This window comes from Plodia interpunctella, chromosome 11, assembly GCF_027563975.2.
Source record: "Plodia interpunctella isolate USDA-ARS_2022_Savannah chromosome 11, ilPloInte3.2, whole genome shotgun sequence".
Lineage (NCBI taxonomy): Eukaryota > Metazoa > Arthropoda > Insecta > Lepidoptera > Pyralidae > Plodia > Plodia interpunctella.
In genome coordinates, this window is record NC_071304.1 from 8,180,111 (window position 1) to 8,203,167 (window position 23,057).

The window sequence follows — 23,057 nt, forward strand, 5'->3', positions numbered from 1 at the left end:
ACTTCAATTCATATGACATGTCGTTATCATGATTCACGGTCAGATGGTGCATCCAGGATGGGTTCGTAACGCTTTTGTCACGCTTGCTTTAAAAAAAATATATTTTGTACTTATAAAACACTTATTTTCAGTAATTATACAGTATCAAAATCGATATTTAAACCTGTTGATTCGGATATAAATTTATCGGTTAATTTACTGTCATTCATAAAACTAATAATAGTGACTCGTATTCTCGATTCGAACGTGCCAAAGCGGATAAGTAAATTATAACCAAATTAAGCCGTTTGTCTAAGGAAGTGACCCAGTAGTGCTAAACTTGTCGCGAAGTGTATCAATATTTGTAACTGGCCATTTTTATGACGATCATTAAAAAGAAGTGTTGCCACTTCCAAAGATAATGAGCAACGGAAGCACAGATTAGAAATGACAGTCGTGTCATTTGAAATAAACAATTAGAGCGACATTTTACTTAAACCAACACATTTTTATTCGACATCACTTTTTGACTAGATAGGTATCATCTATTAGGTTCTAGGTACCTATTAAAATTAATTAGCTTCTAATTTTACTTTTGAAAACTTAAGGTTCCATAAAATAAATTAAACTCGACTAGAATTTACGTACTATTTACGAAGTCTACTCCTAATAAATAACTTTACTTGATCTAACAAGACAACTAGACTTCTATTGACCCTCACACTTTCTTTTCCACCCTGCTTTTCTTGTATTGGTATCCGCTTATTCCGGTCCGAATCAGCACCATTTGTTGCTATCAACAGCCGTGAGAAAATATTTTCTACAATTGATTACCTAGGTACGGTCAACAGCAAATTAAACTTCCCGAATCCATTGCAAATTCGACTTTATTATCAGCTTATAGAGCTCTACAGTAGCTTGAAATCCAATTGACTACTTGATATAGTATTAATTAAATCTAATCGGAACGTTTACTCTAACATTACATGTGATTGAATTTTACATCTCTGACTCCACTCACCATCGTAACAGCAGACTATATTTAAAGTTCTGTAGTGCTATTTAAAAGCCGTCCTTATTTCAATATAACATAATAATTAATTTTCGAACTACGAAAATTACCATAATTTCTCATAATCTCGACACTGGAGTACTTACTTAAAATGTGTGGATAAGAAGGTGAAAACCTCGATTACAGTAAATTCAGTGTATTATTGTGTGAGTAAAACTGACCGTCCTTTAATTTCCGTTACTAACTTTAACTTTATTATCGAGTCTACATTTACTTGTTATTACGTCGATTCAAAATCAATATCACTAACACATTCTTGTCAGACTTAATCGAGTCATTTAAAATTCGAATGTCTACAACGTCCTTTTTCATAATGTTCTTAATTAATTCCGAGGAAATTCTGTTTGGTCCTACGGCACGGCTTATTATTTTAGAGATGAATGAAGATAATAATTACTAATTACTTTTAAGTAAATTAAGATTTTCTATGCTGAGAATTTAACATAACCACAGACAGAAAATTACTCATAACATTTTAAACTCTCTTCAAAATGCAATAATCATTTGAGTTTCTCTGTTTAATGTTAAAATAAATTAAATAAACGCAAGTACAAAATGTTGTAGATTACAGAATATAAGCATCACGAGCATAGAGCGTTTCTTCGTTAGCCAATTAAATGAATGGTTCGCTAATTACGCTATTAGCCGGGATTTAGCCAATTAAATCCGTATAAAATAATTTCCGTGCTCCGGGATTTATTTTTGCAGTAACAAATACAAGATAGCTTGTGATTAGATCTCTCTCTACGTCGCATTTCGCTCGGCTAACAAGACTACTTAGCCCTATTTTGTTAACCCATGTCGGAAGAAGACAGGTGTAATAAGTTTTTTCCGAGCAGTGGTCGTTCCGAAATGCTTGTAATTTGTAGCTTCGGTAAATGTTAATTGATTGAGACTATTGCGTGAAAAAGTGCATGTGAAAGTGTAATTTGTGATTGAATTATTTGATTTTTGATTTTAATCTTTGAAATGCGTTCGTAGGGATGATTTATGCCCGGGTGGAAACCATCTTTACGTTCACACATTTCGTATAATGTCTAGTGAGACAATGGAATAATAAGCCAAAAATAATCGTCGTCTTTCACCAAATGAAAACTGATGGAATTTTGAACTGCCCAAGTTCGAGTCAAACTCACTACTTATCTTTGAGTAGGTAGGTCGTACCTCAATCATTATTATTTTTAACCCCCGACGCAAACAGAGGGGTGTTATAAGTTTGACCGCTAAGTGTGTCTGCCTGTCTGTGTACGTGGCACCGTAGCTCATCAACGGGTGAACCGATTTAGATGCGGTTTTTTTATTTGATAGCTAATTTTTATGCTGGTGGTTCTTAGATATGTTTGATCAAAATCGATTCAGCCGTTCAAAAGTTGTAGCAAAATTAATATTGAAAGTCGGGGGTTTTTTAATTTGTCTAACATATAAACTTGTTTATGTATCTATTCCGTCATAATTACAGTGAAGTACAGTCAATTATAAATTACAAAAAATCTGTCAATTGATTCCCCGAATCCAGAAAGAAAGGAAAAAAAATATTGCGAAATACGGAACCAATATTCTTTCTAGAAAATTCTACAACAACTCTCGCCCACATACATATTTATTAGACGAGATTGTTCCTATATATAAGCATTTATCCATCAAAACAGTGCGCACTATATCATTAAGAATTTAAGCCGATTTATTTCTATTGCACTATGTTAGTTGCTCATGAATAATAATTTGAGGTAATCACGGTTTTTTAACTTTTGATTTAATTGAACTATTATTTGTACATTAGCACAGATATTACTCCTATCAAAGAGCGAAAGTCATTACTCGCGATATATTATGTGAAAATAAAAGTGTATGCTATGAATAATAAGAATATTATATAACAATATTTTATTACTAGTAGAGATAAGTGTTGGTAGTTATTTCGGGAGAAAATTAATCCATGCGATATTCTCGTAAGTATATCTTTCCACCCTTAAGTTATATGGTTATGGTATAGGATCGATAAATTATCTAATGAAGGTTTGAGCCATGTATATAGGAAATTTAAGAAAAATATTTGATATTTTTCTATGAAATAGTATTATAATTGGCTGATTGTTAAATCATAGAAAAAACCGTAGAAATGTTATCATATAAAACGAAGTCGCTTCCCGCTGTCTGTCTGTCCCATGTATATACTATAAGCATAGTCCTCTAAAATTACGGAACGGATTTTGATGCGGTTTTTTTTTTATATTAGATAGTGTCATTCCTGAGGAAGTTTTAAGTGGTTTATGTGAATGTAGATGAATAACATCATCTATTGGTCAAATCGTACCAAAAACCCGTCCCATACATACGTTATAATAGGTAAGGATATAGAATTGACAAGTAATAACGGGATACATCACTCAATACGGTAGCTTTCTGTGGATGTTTGGGTTTGGTCTGTCTGTTTGTATGTAATTAATTTAATATCTTGCCACTTAGGCTGTAAACCTGTTACTGGTCAACTACTATTAAATGTGGAGTAATTAAATGATAAGACATACCTATATCAATAGAAAGCCTAGTGGAGCAATCGTTTGAGATAAATTATTTAATTAAACTAATATGATAAATGACCAATTGCTCTTTCTAATAAAAAACAATTAAGAAAATCTGAAAGTATCTTAAATACCACCTTCTCATTTTTTCCATATTGTGATTATCCTTTCATTGAAAAAAAATTCAACTATTTATTATATTTTTACACCCACACAGCAAAAAAAAACATATAAATTAACCTTCTTTTTTTAAATGGATTGAAAATACTCCAGAGAATTATTCTCAATCGATTTCTAAAAAAAAAAGCCAGTGGCATGTTTTCATGTCACGCTGGGTCGTCAAAGTTTAAGATTTATTAAGATGATATCCTGGTACGAGGCGACAATGATCCTATTAGCTATGATCTAGGTATAATCTCAAGCCTCAACTAAATATTGCATGTTTACAGTACAAATATCATGATTTACTGACGTTAATGTTTCCCATTTCGTGTATATATAGAATATAAATAAGTAGTCGAAGCGCATAGAAACACATCCATTACATTATTACAAATGGAAAAGTCTGTCTGTCGCGCTGTCACCGCTAAACATGTGAACCGATTTTGTTGAAATTTGGTAATCTAGCATTTTTTTAAAATTTGTATCCGCAAAGATATAAATTACAATGACATGACGTAAATTGGGGTGAAAGTTTATATGACACATTTGGCCGTGAGCGAAGCTGCGGTATACGATTTGTATATAAAATAACCATATTTTATTCGTGATCATGGCTCCCTACGACTTATACTAACACTAAGTATGACTAAGTGCTCCAATAATTCTGTAAAGCTTGTATGTTTTTGACAGGATCCTGCAATGCAATGGGGCTGTTTCTTACCTGTAAATTTATGTACATTTATGCATGAGAATTAATTTTATGTAATGTCAAATAAACTGCTATAATAGCAACATTTGGTCTACTTATGCCACGTTTATTTAGGTATTTAAGTAAAGCTACAAAATTATAACATTATTTAAAATTTAAATTAATCCTTTAAGAATCAAAATTATCGTGGAAATTAGGAGTCACGCAAATATGTTAATTTTTAAAGTAAAAAATATATTTCAACAAAAAAAAATGTCAGTAAATATAATGAAACGTGGTTTTACAAATGTCTATTTATGTGACTGTAATATTTGGTTCTTATATTAACAAATTCAATCTACAGCAAATAACTATTAATGAACTAAAATAAATCTCAGCACTGCACAGAAAAATAAACCCAGAACGATTCACACAAATAATAAATAAATAATACTAAAAAACAGACACTCGCCAATTTTTATTAAATGTCCAATTTCATTTATTTCTGAGCAACGATAACACACATACATACACAATCAAACTTACAAAAATATGACACTGTCAAAACATACGCGAAGCATTATCAAAAAGATTCATTAGGTAATTTACAGTAATTTATCACACTTGATAGTTCTTACTCTTTCATCTTTCACAAGCATCCCCTAGCTTTTTGAGTGATTGACTCGGAAGGGGTAGCATGTGATTGTAGAAAATGCAACGGTGTGCAACTATTGCAACCTGAATTGAAGTTCAAGAGTAGGCACCCGGCTCTTGGGCTAGCAGACTCGACGTCGAGCTCTGAACGAACGCACGCGATCCACGCGCCAACCGAAACTTACGACACGAGTGATTCCGAATACCGTTTTCGAATTTCGAAGTGATTTTAAATTTTTAAATACAGCTTTGGCAGATATTTTCCAGCCAGCATGCGGAACTTCTTACGGTAAGTTAGTGTTTATTTTTTATTTGTTTTTTTTTAATTTTTGAAACAGTGCCAAAGATTTTTATGAAATACATACTTAATAATTTTTAATGACTGTACGGCATGGTCTTAATAGCTGAATCTGAGTGATAGTTAGCGCTATAGCTAACTTATCAGTCAGGTTTAGCAGCGCTGTTCTCAAAGTATAAAATGACTGATAACTTCGAAGATTTTACGACTTGCTGCATAAAACGATTTGTATAGTGAGGTCGACACACTCGTGTGAAGACATGATCATGAACATGTTATGTTGTAAAAATAAGCAGTAAATTTTAAAATATGTGCAAGAAATAACAATATATCTTCAATAATGGATTCCGTTATAAATAATTTTTCATTCTTTCTAGATAATACACCCAAGGATTATAAAATTAAAAATGAAAAACTTGAAAACTGATGCCATTTATGAACATAAACTTAATGTTATCCATTACATGATACCATTCAATTTGAGTGTCCAATGATAAGCATTAACAAAATATTAACACACAAATTTTCAGGAGAAACAACAAAAGGCATCGTTTATCAAATTTCATGGTTACAAAAACAAAACAGAATCTAGTTAAATGGTTATGTTTTGCCTTAACTATTTACGGTGTTTTTACTCGTCATTATAGGTTAAACATTATACAGTAATGGCCACCCCATATTTATACAATGCGTTAGATTTCGCACGCAGATAACGTGAGAGTGTGCACTTACTAATTATGACTTTGAGATTAATTATACAACAAACTTATGATGAACTGGGAAGTAGGAATAAATTACACCCAAACATATATTTAAGACTATATTTTTTTAAGTAAAATGTTGATCTAGCTATAGGTATTTGCGGGGCGGTTGTGTTTACTTCGAGATGAAGTACAAAATGTATTTTAAAAGGTCTACTATCTACCCAAACAGTGTATGTGCTTAACGGTAAAATCTCCCCAAATTGTACCATATTCTGTTCAGCAGATTTTGCGTGATTGATTAACGAAGAGAAAGTTCTAAGACATATTTTTATATTAATTTATTATACCTAACACATAACAAGTCATTTTTCTAAAGAAGTTTATCGACTATAGTACGTCATTCTATGTCTGATTTATAAGTGAGTTAACTTATTTGATCTTTCAGTTTAAGAAAAAGAAAACTTGAATGTCTCAATTTTACAGAAAATTTTCCGAAAAAATATGGTTTTAAACATAAACCAATTAAAGTATAATTGGCTTAAGTTTAAACCATATTTTTTCCGAAACAAATAAACAAGCAGAGTAAAATTGAGATATTCAAATTTTCTTTACGAAAATAAGTTAAGAAAAAGTGCAATCATTTAAAGTTAATGTTCACACTAAAATAAAAAATAAGTTTTAACTTTTTTATGAATAGGAAATTTCGTAGCTATGTATGAGTGATCATGATTGCTTATTGGATCAAGAGATCCAATAACGAATGTATCTTACTTTCAATGTATCTGCTTTTAAGCCTATCGCAAGATCCTACTGCGATAGTAGCAGTTACGCGACTATAGCTGTGGTCGGCCACGGGCGATGTAAAAAATGCATATCCCGATCTGTTTCCTAATTTTTACGAAGATGTATAAAATACGAATAGAAGAATACGAAGATGTTCTTGTATCATTATTTTTTTAGGAAGTTGTCATATTCCGTGTACCTACTAGGCATGTTATACAAAATTTGTGTTGCGTTGGAAATATTACCCTATTCGTTAATTCAGATACATACAAATTTACAACAATAACATTGTAAACATGATTGTTACATGATTTTGCTAATGACAGTCTACAGCCGTCATTGCCACAAAGAAACTATATTAGCTACTCGTATACGATGAAACAGAAGATCGTACAAAAAGAGAAACAAAAAGAATATGTAGTTATTGACTCTGTGGTGATCGCCCACCGCCGACAGTTAATGAGAAGCAAATGTGGTGCGTTTATTTCCCGTGAAGAAAACATAATTTACGCATTTAGTCGCTCTACTGCTCGTGTGAAGTGCTTGGCATTGCCATCTCATTCTATGTGAGAGTTTTAATGTAAAATGTTTTAGAGCATGTTGATGATGATAAATGAAGTAGACTATTTATTGATAACTATACTATACACCGAAACCTTCGTCGCGTATCAGTCATATTAAAAAATCCCGCATCAAAATCCAAGCATACATAACAGACAAAGAGTAGCGACTTGGTATATAATATGTAGTGATTCTTTGTAGTAGTTTAAAAGTAACCTAGCAAATTCTTTGACGTACTCTCTGGTGTAGTGGCTACGCCCGTGCGCTATCTGATTCTGAAGGTCCGGAGTTCGATTCCCAGCGGAGACAAATATTTGTACTTACTGTCACAAAAGCCTGCGGCTTTTGGTGTGTTTGTGACTGTTTCTGTGTTTATGTCCATAGGACCCGCCGGTACACACCGATACCTACGTTGAGTGTTGTCCATTTTTTCTTTAAATCAAGGTAGCTTATTCAACACCACATTTTTCACAAAATACTTATGAAAAAAATACTGCAAAAACATTATACGTACAAAATTTATAACAAATAACATCAAAATTTATAACATGCATGGTTAATAAACAGTTTACTAAACCCTTCATCCCTTCAACAATATCAAATTTCAAATAAACATCGCACGTGCTGTGTCTTACGTAAATTATCTAAAGAAAGCAGCTTTTATCTAACTTTTGAAATATTACTTTTACTGCAAATAAAATAAATAAACTTTTACGTTTTATAGCTTTAGAAACGTCTGCAGTTAATATTAATTATAGGTATCTCATTAGTTGGCAGCTAAAGTGAAAATCAATCGAGCATTAATCTTACAAAATTTATTAGCTAAAACAAACAGCTACCACATAGGGTACTTTTTATCCCGAAATTCCCACAGGAGCGAAGCCCCGCGGCGCAGCTAGTATGAAATAAACGACAGTGAGTCACCAAACACTACACAACCTTGTGGGTTTCCGAAAATAAAATACATTTCACACGCGCTACTTAACTGCAGATTAATGTAGAAAGTGCTCTAATGGAGGCACTAGACGCTTTAAATCGTTAGACTGCACCAATTTTCAGTGAGTTAAATACATTATTTTAAGTGCAGGCGTTTAAGAGAAATTTAGTTATAGTTATATCTCGGTCTTTGATATTCAAAATTTTGCTATCAGTAATTCTATTGGGAAAGTAATTGCAGTAGATCAACTGGTAAGATTACTCAGTTAGGAACAAAGACGTTCAACTTTCATTAAGATCTGTCACGATTTATTAACAAGAAGGATAAGGACAGCTTCACACAACTTCATCACTTATTATTAGGATAAAATAAAACAATAAAAGCAAATATCGCGCATGTGCAAACAGTTGTTAAGGACGTCACGGAAGAAGACTCATTTTCATGATTTGCGAATAGTTTATTATTGGTGCAGCCAAAACTAGCTCTTGCTCGCAACTTGCTTCGCGTGTAAACATTCCGTTATTTCACTTTCCCGGGAATTTATTGGGAATTCCTCTCTTAATGATCCCCTACACTCAACTCAAATTTCTAAACTCAATAGTTTTGGCATTGAGTTGTTTGTCAGAAAACTACGGAAGCATTTTATATATTGATGACGTGACGTATCGCTTTTCACATAATGTTACAATGTTACTTAATCTAATATGAGTCCATTCTTGATCGTTCCATCTATTCCCGTTGTTCCGCACCATTTGTCCCTTGATGTCCTATCACGAAAAATTCAGTGACTAAAATGGGTATTTGGAGAATTTAGTTTCAAGAGTGTGTCGTCAGTCTGTCTGTTACCCTGATTGTGGGTGTGTCACTGGCTGACTCACAGGGTGCGAAGGTAAATGGAGACAAAATAAACAAAACCCATGTGACAACCCTAGTTTCCTGGTATTCCAGCTTTTATCAAATACCATACCATGTAAATAAATAAATAAATATATGTATAAGGACAAATCACACAGATTGAGCTAGCCCCAAATTAAGTTCGAGACTTGTGTTATGGGATACTAACTCAACGATACTATATTTTATAACAAATACATTATATAGATAAACATTTAATTGACGGTCCCTCTCGGTTCAGAGGCAAGCACTTTACCACTGCGCCACCGAGGTCGTCTGTACCATGTTTACAGTAATAAATTATTAAACACGTAAACCGCACAGCTTTTTGACTCCTTGTTAATATTTAATAAGTATTTTTTGTTAATTTGGTACACATAGCACTATTTTTTGACCAGAGGCATGTTGCAAACATGTGGATCGAAAGGTCCCATAGGTTCGAAATCCTCGTGACTCGTGTCACATCAGTCACATGAGTTTGTATACCAATCTGACTCATGTATAGTAGTTTTCATCGACCACCACTTGCTTCCGGTGAAGGAAAACATCGTGAGGAAACCTGCACTGATTGATTATTGTTAACTTGTGTGTGAAATGGAGAAGGCAATGGCAAACAACTCCATTAAGAATGCCAAGAACGTTGTTGTGTTTGTTTCATTCCACGTAATGACCACGACCCTCAGCCATGAGGAATACGACTACGAAGAGAGATGTTGCAAACTACACTCATCAGTATTCTCGTAAGTGTTTCACATGGGGCAAAAAGTAGGTGTCATCGGGAAGATGACTCGGGCTGGTCTTCCCAGTGGATCTAATAATAGGCGAGCGGCTCTCCCAGTTCCTGCGCCCGAGAGCTGCGGCCGGTTTTTGCTGTTTCCGCCTGAGCCACGGGTCCTCAAAGTGGCCTCACTTTTATTAACAGTTTCTTCCTCAGCCGTGAAGCGTCGGCGGAGCCCAGGGCCAGCTTTTCTACTGTAATCTGTATATTCCAAAAACGTTTATTTGCTCAAATATACAACACGCAGCACAGTACAAGTAAAAACAAATGTAATGCTTGAAACAAAGTTATCTCCGCTTTCAAATTCTATTCTATTTTATTCTATGTAGCTTAGTTGAACAACTTTAACTTTGTTTTCGTAGCTCGTAGGTACAATAAGTTTGAAAACCTCTGGCCTAAGCAATTAGATGTTTTTATGCATCATGTAACTTGGATCGCTCGTTAAGTTAAATAACTATCAATTTCATTACTGGATGTGTTGGTGTTGTAAAGCGGGACATTCAAGGAATTGTCATTATTATCTTCCACGGTCTTCTCGACCTGCTTGTATTTCCCACAGGAGTAGTCATTTTTCCGGGACAAGAGCAAAATTTCAAGAAGATTGGTTAAGTAAATAAAGAGTGAAGAGGTAACAAACAAACTTACTTCCGCCTTTATAATATTAGTTCGGATTGAGATTTATTTGTGCTCTATAAGCTTTATAGAACTATCCCTTTCACACCATTTGTTTCGTTGAGCGTCGGAGCCCAGGGTCCTAATTCCGAGCCTAACCACACGCTGCCGCCTTTATTAAATCACTAGATGTTGCCTGGGGCTTCGCTTCCGTGGGAATTTTGAGATTAAATATAGCCATCCAATCTTGGATAATGTACCTTTCTAATGGTGAAAAAAAATTTGAAATCGATAGTTTCGGAGATTACCCGCCTCAAACATACAAACTCACAAACGCGGTAACCGTTTTATAATAATAACATAGATAGTATATAGATGAACAAATTTTGTGAATGTTATTTTAAACATAAAGTACGAACTGTTTGGTTTTCTGGACGATTTTCGACAAAGTGACGACCGAGCGTTATATGAAAACTATTCGACAATTTTTAAAGTATTCATATGTTTTATATTTGCTTTTTTAATTCTAACTTTCAATGCGCCTTTTACGAGTTTAATTCCATTATGCATGTAAACACATCATTAGCTGTTATCGCTTCACTTTCCTGATGACCGTAACATTCTCCGATATGGCAAACCGTGACGGCGAGGAAGCAAGCTAAATAATAATTACATTAATAAATACTGTTAGCAGCACACTAATAAAGTGTATATTGTGCAATATATCTATACTATTATTATAAAGAGGTAAGCGTTAGTGAGTTTGTATGTTTGAGGCGGGTAATCTCCGAAACTACGGAACCGATTTCAAAAATTCTTTGACCATTAGAAAGGTACATTATCCAAGATGGCTATAGGCTACATTTTATCTCCAAATTCCAACGAGAGCGAAGCCCCGGGCAACATCTTGTTTTACATAAATTACAGAAGAAAATATGGTCATCCAACTTGTTTTATTCGTTACAATTGAAAATACTAATATTTTTTCAAGTCGTAACCATGGAAACATGAATTGATGGAGTTTACGACGAAACAAAACCTCGCAGGCCTTTGCCAGAGTACAAGTTAATATTAAAAATCATTATACATTACAGATGACGTTTCATATCGTGGACACGGGTCATAGAATGCATAGTTATCGAAGATTGCATTACTGGTTAGGAAGACCTATTGTAGTTATTTTTAGACGTTCATAAATCAAGATTTCCATAAGTATAGTCTACTGCATGTCGAGTTGCCACATTGTTGAGAGCGTTGTTGCTTCTATGTGGATGGCAAAATAGGCGAAATTGCAATGAACGGTTGATGTACTACTGTACTGGCTGGAAAACATGTTGCCGATTTAAAACAGTGCGCCTCAAAATAGGTAGGTGCAATCCTCGGCACATAAGTAGAACCAAAATAGGGACCGTCATCGCAGGAGTAATTAGAGATGAAAGGATTTTAATGGTTATTATTTATGAAAAAATAAACGAGTATTTTGAATTTCGCGGGTAACCACGAAAAATCCCATAAATAACGCTTTTAAAAACCATAAATGATATATATTTTGAAAGGCACATCCTCATTCTACATAGGTACATCACATCACACGCCGCCTATGCTAAATTGAGCGCAAAATTCTCACACTAAACATATCGGTATTTTGGACTATGTTTGCATACGTAATGGACCAAATTAGCATAGACAGTTCAAAATACCCAGATATAGACGTTCGTCTCTATGGATTTGTCACTACGCCACAAATTGAGAATGTTTGTCCAAACTTCACGAGTGATGTTGATATTACAATTCCTTGCTGTCTGTTACTCTCAATACTATCTCGGCAAAAAGTATATAGGGTTATTTATATTTGTATTGTACCCCCTAGTGATTGAATTTCGAGAACTCTTTTTCTTCTTTTAGAAAATAATGTAATGCTCGAAAAGTGTGTGGTTTTTCAACATAAACTTGCACCCCCTATTTCATTGCATTAGGAATAGAAGTCCCCTTATTTCGTCTTACAGTCTGTATAACCGCGTTAAACTCAAAAACTAGGTTTCCTACATATATAATGTGATTCCTATGGAAGGTTTAAGTAGGTGTTTAATTTATTTTGGTTTTACCCGAGCGAGGCCGGTCTTCGCTAATTACACTGTGGAATTTAAAATGTTGCGTTAGGCAATAGTGCATTAAGCATCAAATTCAATCTTAAAGTAGTCGCTTAATGTGATGAGGATTAAGTGATTGGAAAATAAGTAATGCTACTATATCGTGTCGTAATTTATAACTTGTTTGTCTGGAGACTGCTCAAAAAATTCTGTCGTGATCTGTCGTGCGGATCCCAGTCATGCTTCCATGTAAATGTATGGGATTCCTTTTCCAACATAATTATAGTTAAGTATGTATTTGCATTACCACCATTCAAAGATAGACCCCGCTTAATAATGTAACCGCTTTTACAATGGAATTTCAAAAATTTAAGTCATCCGCCACTGCAAGTAGTTCAATTTTGGGTTTTTACCTATTTAAATTTTATTGAAGTAGATCGTCACAAATCAAGACATATTTTTTAATTTAACATTTAACTTAATTTGCTTATACCACTCTCTTGTGATATAAAAGATAATTATGGTCTTATTTTAGATTTATATAATTCTATAAATATTAAAATGTTATGACTTAAGTATTGCGTGTAATTTTACTATTTCCACACGACTATTTAAGTAACTACATACCTGTCTATAATAATTACATACTCATAAAATACAACTTGCCATTAAAATAGGAATTTCCTTCGCCAAGTGTTTTATGAAAATTGATGTAAGTAGGTACTGTAAAAAATTTATGATTGGTAGATATATTACAAACAGTTTATATATTACAAACAAAAATACAAATCTTTTCTCTTTGTAATATTAGTATGGAAAAAGTTCTCTGCTGCGCTGTGTCTATGCGCGATAAACTCAAAAACTACTGCACGGTATTCCATGCGGTTTTCACCAATAGATATTGTGACTCCTGAGAGCTAAGTTTAGGTGTATCATTTATTATGTTTTTACCCGAACGAAGCCGGGACGAGCCGCTATATAGTTAAAACTAAAGTAAATATTGGCTGGTTTAACTGTAGTATCTCAAATGCAAGTGTAAAAAGAACGTTTTCCGATCGCGACTTTCTCATAATTTATGGATTTGGGTCAATGTCAAATTCCTTCCAACAATGCCGCCATTAGCTGTGCTTCCCCGGTTCTCTCGGTTATCTGCGTAATAATGCACTTACTGCAGATATTGTCTATCTAAACGATGGATCTGACACGTAATCTAACAGCTCAGTGGCAGTCTACATCAGATAGTTTTTAATTGTTCGCGTGAGTGAAAAACCGTTGCTAATTTTATGATTTTATGACATTTTATACCTATTATTATTGAATTAATTGATTGAATCTCTCTTTCTCTCTCACCTGGGCGTATTCCCGGTTCTTTCCTCCGCCATAGAGCGTCGGAGCCCGGGGACCTCTTTCCTTCTTTTTCCCCTCAACTTCACCCGACTTTCGGCATATTTAGTTATCTGAAAACTAGATGTTGCCCGGGGCTTCGCTCTCGTGGGAATTTTGAGATAAAATGTAGCAATCTTGGATAATGTACCTTTCTAATGGAGAAAGAAGTTTTGAAATCGGTTCAGTAGTTTCGGAGATTACCCGCCTGAAACATAAAAACTCACAAACGCTTACCTCTTTAAAATAATAGTATACCTATCTATACTGGCACGCATGAGGTTTGCGGTCTTTGAATAAATTAATTGAATATTGTGTCCTAACGTTTATATATCTGACTAGTGAACTTACTGAAAATGAAGAGAAACGTATACATTGTAAATATTTTCCGTTTTGCTCCTTTAATGACGTCAACAATTTGCATAAAGGGAACTCTCCTTTTAGGAGAGTAGACGGATTTTTATGAATAGGACTGTGAAGTATTGTTTCATGACAGAAGTTCCAAATTGAATTTGCGTTTATTTGTTTCCTATCAATGTTATGTTTAACTTATCTTATACACAAGCTTTTATTATAAATTCAATTTTATACAAAACTAAAATGAACTTAACTAAAAAAATCATTAAAAATTAGGCTAATATTATGAGTAAAAAGAGGTACCAGCACGTAAAGGGTTCCAAGAAGGCTGGCAGCATCACACCTCTGCACTACAATGGCAATCCTCAATGCAAGGAAATTTAAATACCCATTTCAACATTTTAATGACATTTAAATAATGGAAACCAAGCAAAGATCAGATTTTCCCTTCAGTAAATATTATATGAGGTCTGCAGAAAGCAGATAGATTTCAAACTGTAGCTCTCAGACAGAATAAGCCCATTGTCTGAAACTAAACTTAGCTAAAACAGTGGCCCCCAAACTTTCCCAGCCAATGCCAATTACATCCAAACGAATTGTTCCAGATGGGAATATTGTAATGGTTCTCAGTCGTGCCTTTGTGGTTAATAATGTTTGGAAACCGTTGACTAATGCCGTAGTGTTTTGTGACTCATGTTTTAAGGTGCATAAACTTGAATCTTAAAATTGGTTTCTACTTAAGGCGCTATGTACCCGTACACAGGCATTACCATTACATTTTTATCAATTTCTTTTAATTCTTAGCGAAAATTAAAAAAAAAACTGTGCTCACAGTTGTCTGAACCAATTTTCATGGCCACCGTTTTCGATTTAGTTAACTGAGACTACATTGTGTAATGCAAAACTATAATACTTCCTATCAAAATTCTTGCATTTCAAGCATAGTACGGAATTTCTAATTATATGCAGAAAATTATGTGAAGTATTTCCAAGGTACTTTCACAATGTGAAGAAAAACTCTCAACGACGCTTTAAAATCCATACTAATATTATAAATGCGACAGTCTGTCTGTCGGCTCGACCGATTTTGATGAAATTTGGTATGCATATAGTTAAAGTCCCCAATTAAACATAGGCTTTTTGTTTTTCAAAACTCAACCCCCCAAACCACTATCATGGGGGGTGAAACTTTGTATGAAAATCATGTCCGTTCCGCTTTCGCAGATAAATTCATGCGGGTGAAGCCGCGGGCAAAAGCTAGTGAATAACAAGCATGCTCTAAAACGCCTTAAAAGTCGTACCTAATTCTAATTCAGAATCGTGTCTGCTAATTTAAGTCTCATGATTGAGTTTCACTCGACTGTCAAATTAGGTGAGTAAGGGCCATACACTCGAAAACCAGCATTTTCCCAGTGGTGCATGCACCTCCTATATTTGTCAGACAATAACCCTATAAATATTGCGTGACCTAGTTAGAGAATGTAATTTACCGCGCAACGAAACGTAGAAAACGGGAGCTGATTGGTCGAGGATTTATTACTGAATTGGAAATTATATGTTGTTTTTAAAATGAGAATTAATTTATTGCTTTTATTGTTTTTTTGTTATGTGCAAGTTCTTGTGGATGGAATGAATGAAATCGCCATTTTCCTGGTAATTCAGGCGGAATACTTTTTGAAGTAACTTTCGCCTGCCTTGATTATTGCCACCTTTTTTTAACAAAATTAAAAAAAAAGCTATCAACACAGATTTCGTTACCAAATCTATCCATCCATGTTTTCCATCCATCACCAACCATTCCGTCTTGTATCCATCCCAGCCTTATTTTTAAACAATTAAAACTTTGTCCCTCATGGAAATATGCCAAGCCAGTCGGGTCGTAAGAAAACCAAGCGAGTCCATAAAAGACCGGTTCCTATGACGTGTGGAATCCATCCAGTGAAGTGACTTGGAGTTAAAATTGCGTGACATGGCGTCGCCGGTCGATCGCTTGCGAGTCGATGGTGACAACTCAATCTTATAATTAACACTTTATTTTTATTGAAGAAACTTGTCTCATTTGACGCTGTTTTCAGAAAAATATTACTTTTTAAATTACTTACTATTTTATCATTATTACTAATTAATTACTAAATAGATCTAGTGTTCTAGCATTACTAGGGTTTACGTCGTCTCTCTCTCATGCTAAGCAAAATTCTTGCCATGTATGTTTAAGATGATTATCTCAAACATACATGGCAAGAATTTTGCTTATTTGGTTAAATATAAATCTTTTGGTAAAATTAACTAATTAAATATAGAATTTCTAGTTACTGACAAGGGTCAGTCGGACAGAAACGAAGTAAGCTATCAAGATGTACAATCTTATATACAATCATGAAAAATCAAAGTTAAAGCAAACTGCCCTTTATTTCCACGGAATAGAACACATAACTTTATTTGCAATAGACTGTACTACAACGGGTCCCTCGCGCCATACATGTCAAATCCGCGTAAAAATTAACATGACAGGTCAACAGTATGTTTGTTTACTGGTTTCCACACTAACAACCGCTGCTACTGGATATAACTGTAAAAACCACAGCTACAAGAGGAAAACATTATTTTTATGCAAACATATAAAAATGCTATAATGAGGTTTAATAAGGTTAAGTTAAGGGAATATGCAGTTAACAGTTATCGTTGTAGGGATATCATTATCCGAATAAGTACTAATATGGACGTTATATTAATATTATGTGCTGTTATTACCTACTAATGTTACGCCAAAGATAATGTTCCAGATAGCATAGCAAGCAATATCTAAAATCTGAATTAGTATTGCTACTGTATCGAAATTTCCTATGAAGCATGTGAAACAAACAAATCATAGTCACAGCGTGATGTTCCCGCCTTTAAATAATGTAAATAAAAAAATATGTAAACGCCATTTTAAATAATATAAACGAATGCTTTTGCAAATAAATAATCGTTGTCTTTGTTTGACCTAGAATGGAACTACTTTTCATTTTTCCATGGTAGTGGTTCATCAGATCTCATAAGTGTAAGTAGGATAGCTGCAAATTTTGTCGGTGAATTCTTCGCGCCGCTTTCATTCATAGTTAGCTCAAAATTTAGGTTTTTGAACGTCTTGTTGTTAGTTTGAGACTTGTAAATTAATAAATAAATTTACAATATAATATTTGACTTGTCAATCATGAGTGTGGACAATACACATTATCATATCATATTTATAATGTAACGGGCCGCATTTTTTGCGATCCGGATCAAAGAACTACACGACTTTTAATTCAGTAAATGAAGATCAAGTGACAAAATTATTAACGGTTTGTAGATTATTTTAATGATCAATGTCAGCTTAAGCCTTTAGCTTATTAATTTATAATACACATTTCGCCTGAAAATACGTTTGATTATCGACTCCGATTGCTGACTGCTTCTCAGCGGGGTTGAATGAACTAGTAGGACAGTAAATAAGCTTAGTTACTTGACGTTTTAGCGGTAGTTCGAAATCTTTATTGACTAGTCGCGCACCGGGAGTTCCATCACGTGGAAATTTCTGGACAAACTGTACCCTGGTCCCTAGTGATATACTTTTTGGCCTTGGTACCAAATTTCACTGAATTCAGTCCAATAGATTTTAAGTGATTGAATAACCATAATAAAGGCGAAAGTTTGGTTGTATGTATTATGTTTGGTTGTATGAATTCACCCGATTCTTACAGTATACGAGTAGGTACATCCCAACTTTCGTATTTATAAAACCTGAAAGAAAAAAGTAGGCTGCTAAGTACTTTATTATTTTGGCGTGTGATACTCAAAATTAAATAATTTTCGTATCTACTTATACGTACCGTAATGAAAATCTGTTCAGATCATGTACTTAGCTACCAGCAGTTGTAAAAAGTTAAAGAGGTCGTAAGCAATGAATCCGAACGAGACACCACTGGGTCGCCTGCAGATAACGGTGTAGCGAACAAGATACAAGTCCAGAAAAAACTAGACTGTCCTTTGATATCGGTGATTTATGAAAGGGCCACTTTTCACAAGCCTTTCTCAATATAATTGCAATGGACCAGTTCGCTACGTTTGCTTAGTATTCGTAGTTTATCTTAATTACTTGGTGACACGAAGGAGATTAGAAATTAGGCTTTCTGATTGCGATTGTTAGTCGATAACATCTTGTGGTAATGGACTGGGAAAATTGATTCGAATAACGCTAAATATTCAGTTATTCTAATGTTCATTTTGCATAGATCGTCGGCGCAGACATTCAATATACCTATCTACGACGGGGTACACGGCCTTTCAACCACGCAAAATTATGAACACATTATACATAATATTATGTAGTCTACTTAACTATTAGTAAAGTTAAAACTCCAAGATTCCATCGGAACAACTTAGCTCTATATATTGCAAGTTTGCAAATAGTGGCTTAAAAAATAAATTCTCATTAGCTTACGATCACTGTATAAGATTAAAGGTACGTTCAATGCGTACATATTTCACGGAATAAGAAAGAATGCTTCTTATATTATTCAATGCGAATTCCTACAGAGTCGTGTGTGAATGAACTCTGTTCCCGATGATTCAGTCCATTTAATTATTTTGCTTGTATTCACTATTTTACGACAGAAATGAGTCAGGTCTTCCTCATGTAGTTAAAGTCACAAAATGTGTAGATAATAATTAACTAAAGGGAATTGAAAGGATAGGATAGATATAGAGGATCGCTGTTCAATTTCCTGTGCTGTCTAATATTTCATTTATATTTAGTTTTTCGCACGGGTGCAATATTATATGCATGTTGTGTAACACATATAAACAAAGTTCTATACCGGAACATTTATCTGGCTATTTCATTACCGCCTGGTCCTGTCAGAAAAATGTCGTCTAAGATGACATGTGTGTCAATGATCTGACATCTGCATACCGAACACCGTTCGAAGAAGACCTATTTGCTACATCTTAAATCTTTACGCCAAATACATTAATAAAATTATTAAAATTGCTATATACATGCGATGTATTTATTTCTGTAGGTCAAATTCAGATTTTTTCTGACCAGCCGTAAGTATATTCTCTTCAAAATCACCATTATTATGGATACAGATTATATTATCAGATATCACACAGATTATACATCATAGACATCAATCCACGTGTGATTAGAAAATTGTTAATCCGCATAACTCACTAATATTCTCATGAACTTCGCATTTATGTATAGGATATTCCCGTTTCTAAATCATACCTACTTAATTCAATAGTACAGGCGAAAGTGTAAACACTAACAGGAAAGTAAACACTTCTACAAACTTAGTCATAAGTTCATCCAATTAAAGCAGAAATAGAACCTGGGACCGACCCGGCGAGTCGTGACGTGTGTCTAAGACAACGGTCTAAACAGAAAAACAAAGTTGACTGACCACACAAGAAGGGAGTGGGCGAGGGCGCAAACAACACGGGGACTAGACCGTGATACGAGGCTAAAGCGTTACTTGATTGATGAGTAAAGACATAGATTATTTATTTGCAAAAACATGAGTTTACATTTGTTTTACAATGTGGTGTTAAAAGAAGAACTTAATTCTGCATGTTTCACCGTCCACGGGTATGCAAATTTAAATGGTGAGCATTCTATCATCACACAAAACACCAACGAATAAATAAAAGTAACTAAATTAAAAAAAAAACCTGAGTCTTATCATTAAAAATATCGTTCAAATTATAATAACATTTATCAATCAGTAAAAACCTGAGGTGCTTTTTAAATAAATTTAAATTCTGATCTTTATGTTGTTGTGGAATTTTGTTATACATTTTAGGTTCCATAAGTATCTATTCTATAAAGGTCACGTAAACTAGAAAAGAAAAAAATATTAGCGGGCATATGCTAAAACGTGTGTTTGCGGTGGCTTTATGAACATCAGCGAAATTGTAATCTCCAGTATGTGTAACGATTTCATGGAGCTATAAAAATAAATGTAACATACACATATGTTGTGCTCGCTGTTACTCTTGTTTATGTATCGCATTTAACTACAATTTACTTACTAATATTATATATATGTAAACACTGTAAGCGTGCCTTATATTAAATAAATAAATACATAATAATTACGCCTAATAAGGATATCCCATATTAACATGTATAATAAATATCACGCCTGATTCCCGTGGAAACAGGCAGACTTGGAATTTTGTTCACAAGGATCGTGATAAGTCTTGCTTGCTCATCACTTTCATAAAAAAAACTGACAATTTATTTTTTCTCTCCCATAAATACAAATTGTCTCGATGGTTTGTCATGATTTGTTAAAATATGGCTTATTTATAATAAATTCCAAATAATAATAGTTTAAATAATAAGTTTTCCGGATATGTCTACTTTTGGTCGTTAATTAAGACATTTTCAGATTCAGTTTAATTTAATGTAATGTCACAAATATTAAATAAATAAATATATTAGGACAAATCACACAGATTGAGCTAGCCCCAAAGTAAGTTCGAGACTTGTGTTATGGGATACTAACTCAACGATACCATATTTTATAACAAATACATATATGTATAGATAAACATCCAAGACCCGGGCCAATCAGAAAAAGATCATTTTCCATCATGAACCCGGGACCTCTCGGTTCAGTGGCAAGAACTTTACCACTGCGCCACCGAGGTCGTCATTTAAAATTGTTAATTGTCATGCATTAAATGATTAAAATAATTACATTATTATAATAATTAAAATTAATAAGATGAAGGGGAGTCGAAGGTAAGTCATTTTTAAAAATTTAAGTAATCAAGTTATTTTTAATTTTTATGCTTTTGTATTTTATTACGTGAAATCAAGTTATTTCAAACAAACAAACAACAATTATCCCCGAATATAATTTTCTATATGTAAAATTGGTTAAATTTGTCTGGACAATCACGTGAAAAAGTTATGTAGTTGAGACATCTTTTTAAGTTAAATTATAAATTTGATTGTCATGTAATGATGAACTCTTATATCTTTGTAAAAAATATAACCTATAAACATCCTACAATTTTTTTCAGTCAGATTCTAGCGGAGTTGTGAACAGTATGTTATATACTAAGATTATATTTAATACAAAAAAAAAACCACAAAAATACAGAAAGTTTAAATCTATTTTTTATAAATTTCTTTTTATCGCCAATTTTCACATTTCTACGGCTGTTGATAAAAAGTTATTTAATAGCAATCATTGTAAATGTTGATCGTCAAAATTTTAATTTACTTACTCAATTAATTAGACCAATTATTTATTACCAATAAATTTATTTAGGTAATAAATATATAGCAGGAAGCTACTGTAAGCAGAATGACGACCTCGGTGGCGCTGTGGTAAAGTTCTTGCCACTGAACCGAGAGCCACAGAAACGATCTATTTCTGATTGGCCCGGGTCTTGGATGTTTATATATTTGTTATAAAATATAGTATCGTTGAGTTAGTATCCCATAACACAAGTCTCGAACTTACTTTGGGGCTAGCTCAATCTGTGTGATTTGTCCTCATTTATAAAAATGAAAAATAAGTCCGTGAAGAAACTATTTATTACTAGTCGTCGCGGCAGATTATTTTCGACCCCGAGTCATGATAGACCGATGAGAATTTAGCTACAGTTAACATGAGGTCGACTGTACTCTCTCTCTCAAGCTCGCGTGTTTCCAGTTACATTCGGAGCTGTGACGCACCGAAACCCAGGATTCGCGTAAAAAATCTGCCATTATTTTTTCAGATTTGGCTATGCTACCTGCCTGACGTCAACCTCTTGCTATTGTTGCCTATCTGGAAGGCACATGCGCAGGATTTGCAGTAGCTAATTAAATTGCTATTCTAAGGAAGGGCCACACGCCATCCACTTGAGGTCAACTGTACCTACTTACCGTTTTAGAACCCTATTGGTAGACAGTATACGAGAGAGACTAATAAATAATAATTATAATTAGGATAAATTAATTTTCCATTCATTTGACAAACACACATCTTTCTCCGAGTAAAGACGTAGCTCCTTATAAATAATTGATAAACAATTATACTGTTACAATTCATTGAATGGCTCGTTTTTTTCAGAGCTCGTTTGAATTCGAGTCGTGAATCGAGAAACGAGATAAAATCGATTTCACGGCCTGATATTGTCACGTCTGAGTTTTTTGAATCGGAATCGAAATCTGATGATGGCTTTTGACACTAGTTTTCACTTCTAAGAACATTGTTTGTACACTCACTCTCTTACCACGGCCCTATTACCGCAGCATTAGAGGTCCGAGAAATTTGCAACTTGCAGTCGACTGTACCTCACAGATTCATGCATTTTCAACAAAACCATAGACATGGTTAAGTAGTATAATATTTTTTTCTAAACCAATTAACCACTCGCCATATCAGGTCTAAGTTTTTATTAAGTTCTCCATCATATATATCCATTCTAGCGTAAGTTTTCAATAAGTTATGACCAGTGAAACGAGTAATATTTCATTAAATTCTCAATCAAGGTCCATCAATTAAAATAAAGTATGCAACGTAATCGCTGCCGACTGCCAATGCATCTCAA

At 33.9% G+C, this 23,057-nt stretch overlaps 1 protein-coding gene across 1 annotated transcript in view; it reads left to right on the forward strand.

The window, feature by feature from the left end:
- The first annotated feature begins 5,204 nt into the window (after positions 1–5,204).
- LOC128673697 (uncharacterized protein) overlaps positions 5,205–23,057 on the forward strand; it is a 50,413-nt gene continuing 32,560 nt past the window's right edge. The window contains exon 1 of the mRNA XM_053751725.2: positions 5,205–5,366. Within this exon, the coding sequence (XP_053607700.1) occupies positions 5,350–5,366 (17 nt within the window). The 5' untranslated portion in view covers positions 5,205–5,349. The remainder of the gene's footprint in view (positions 5,367–23,057) is intronic.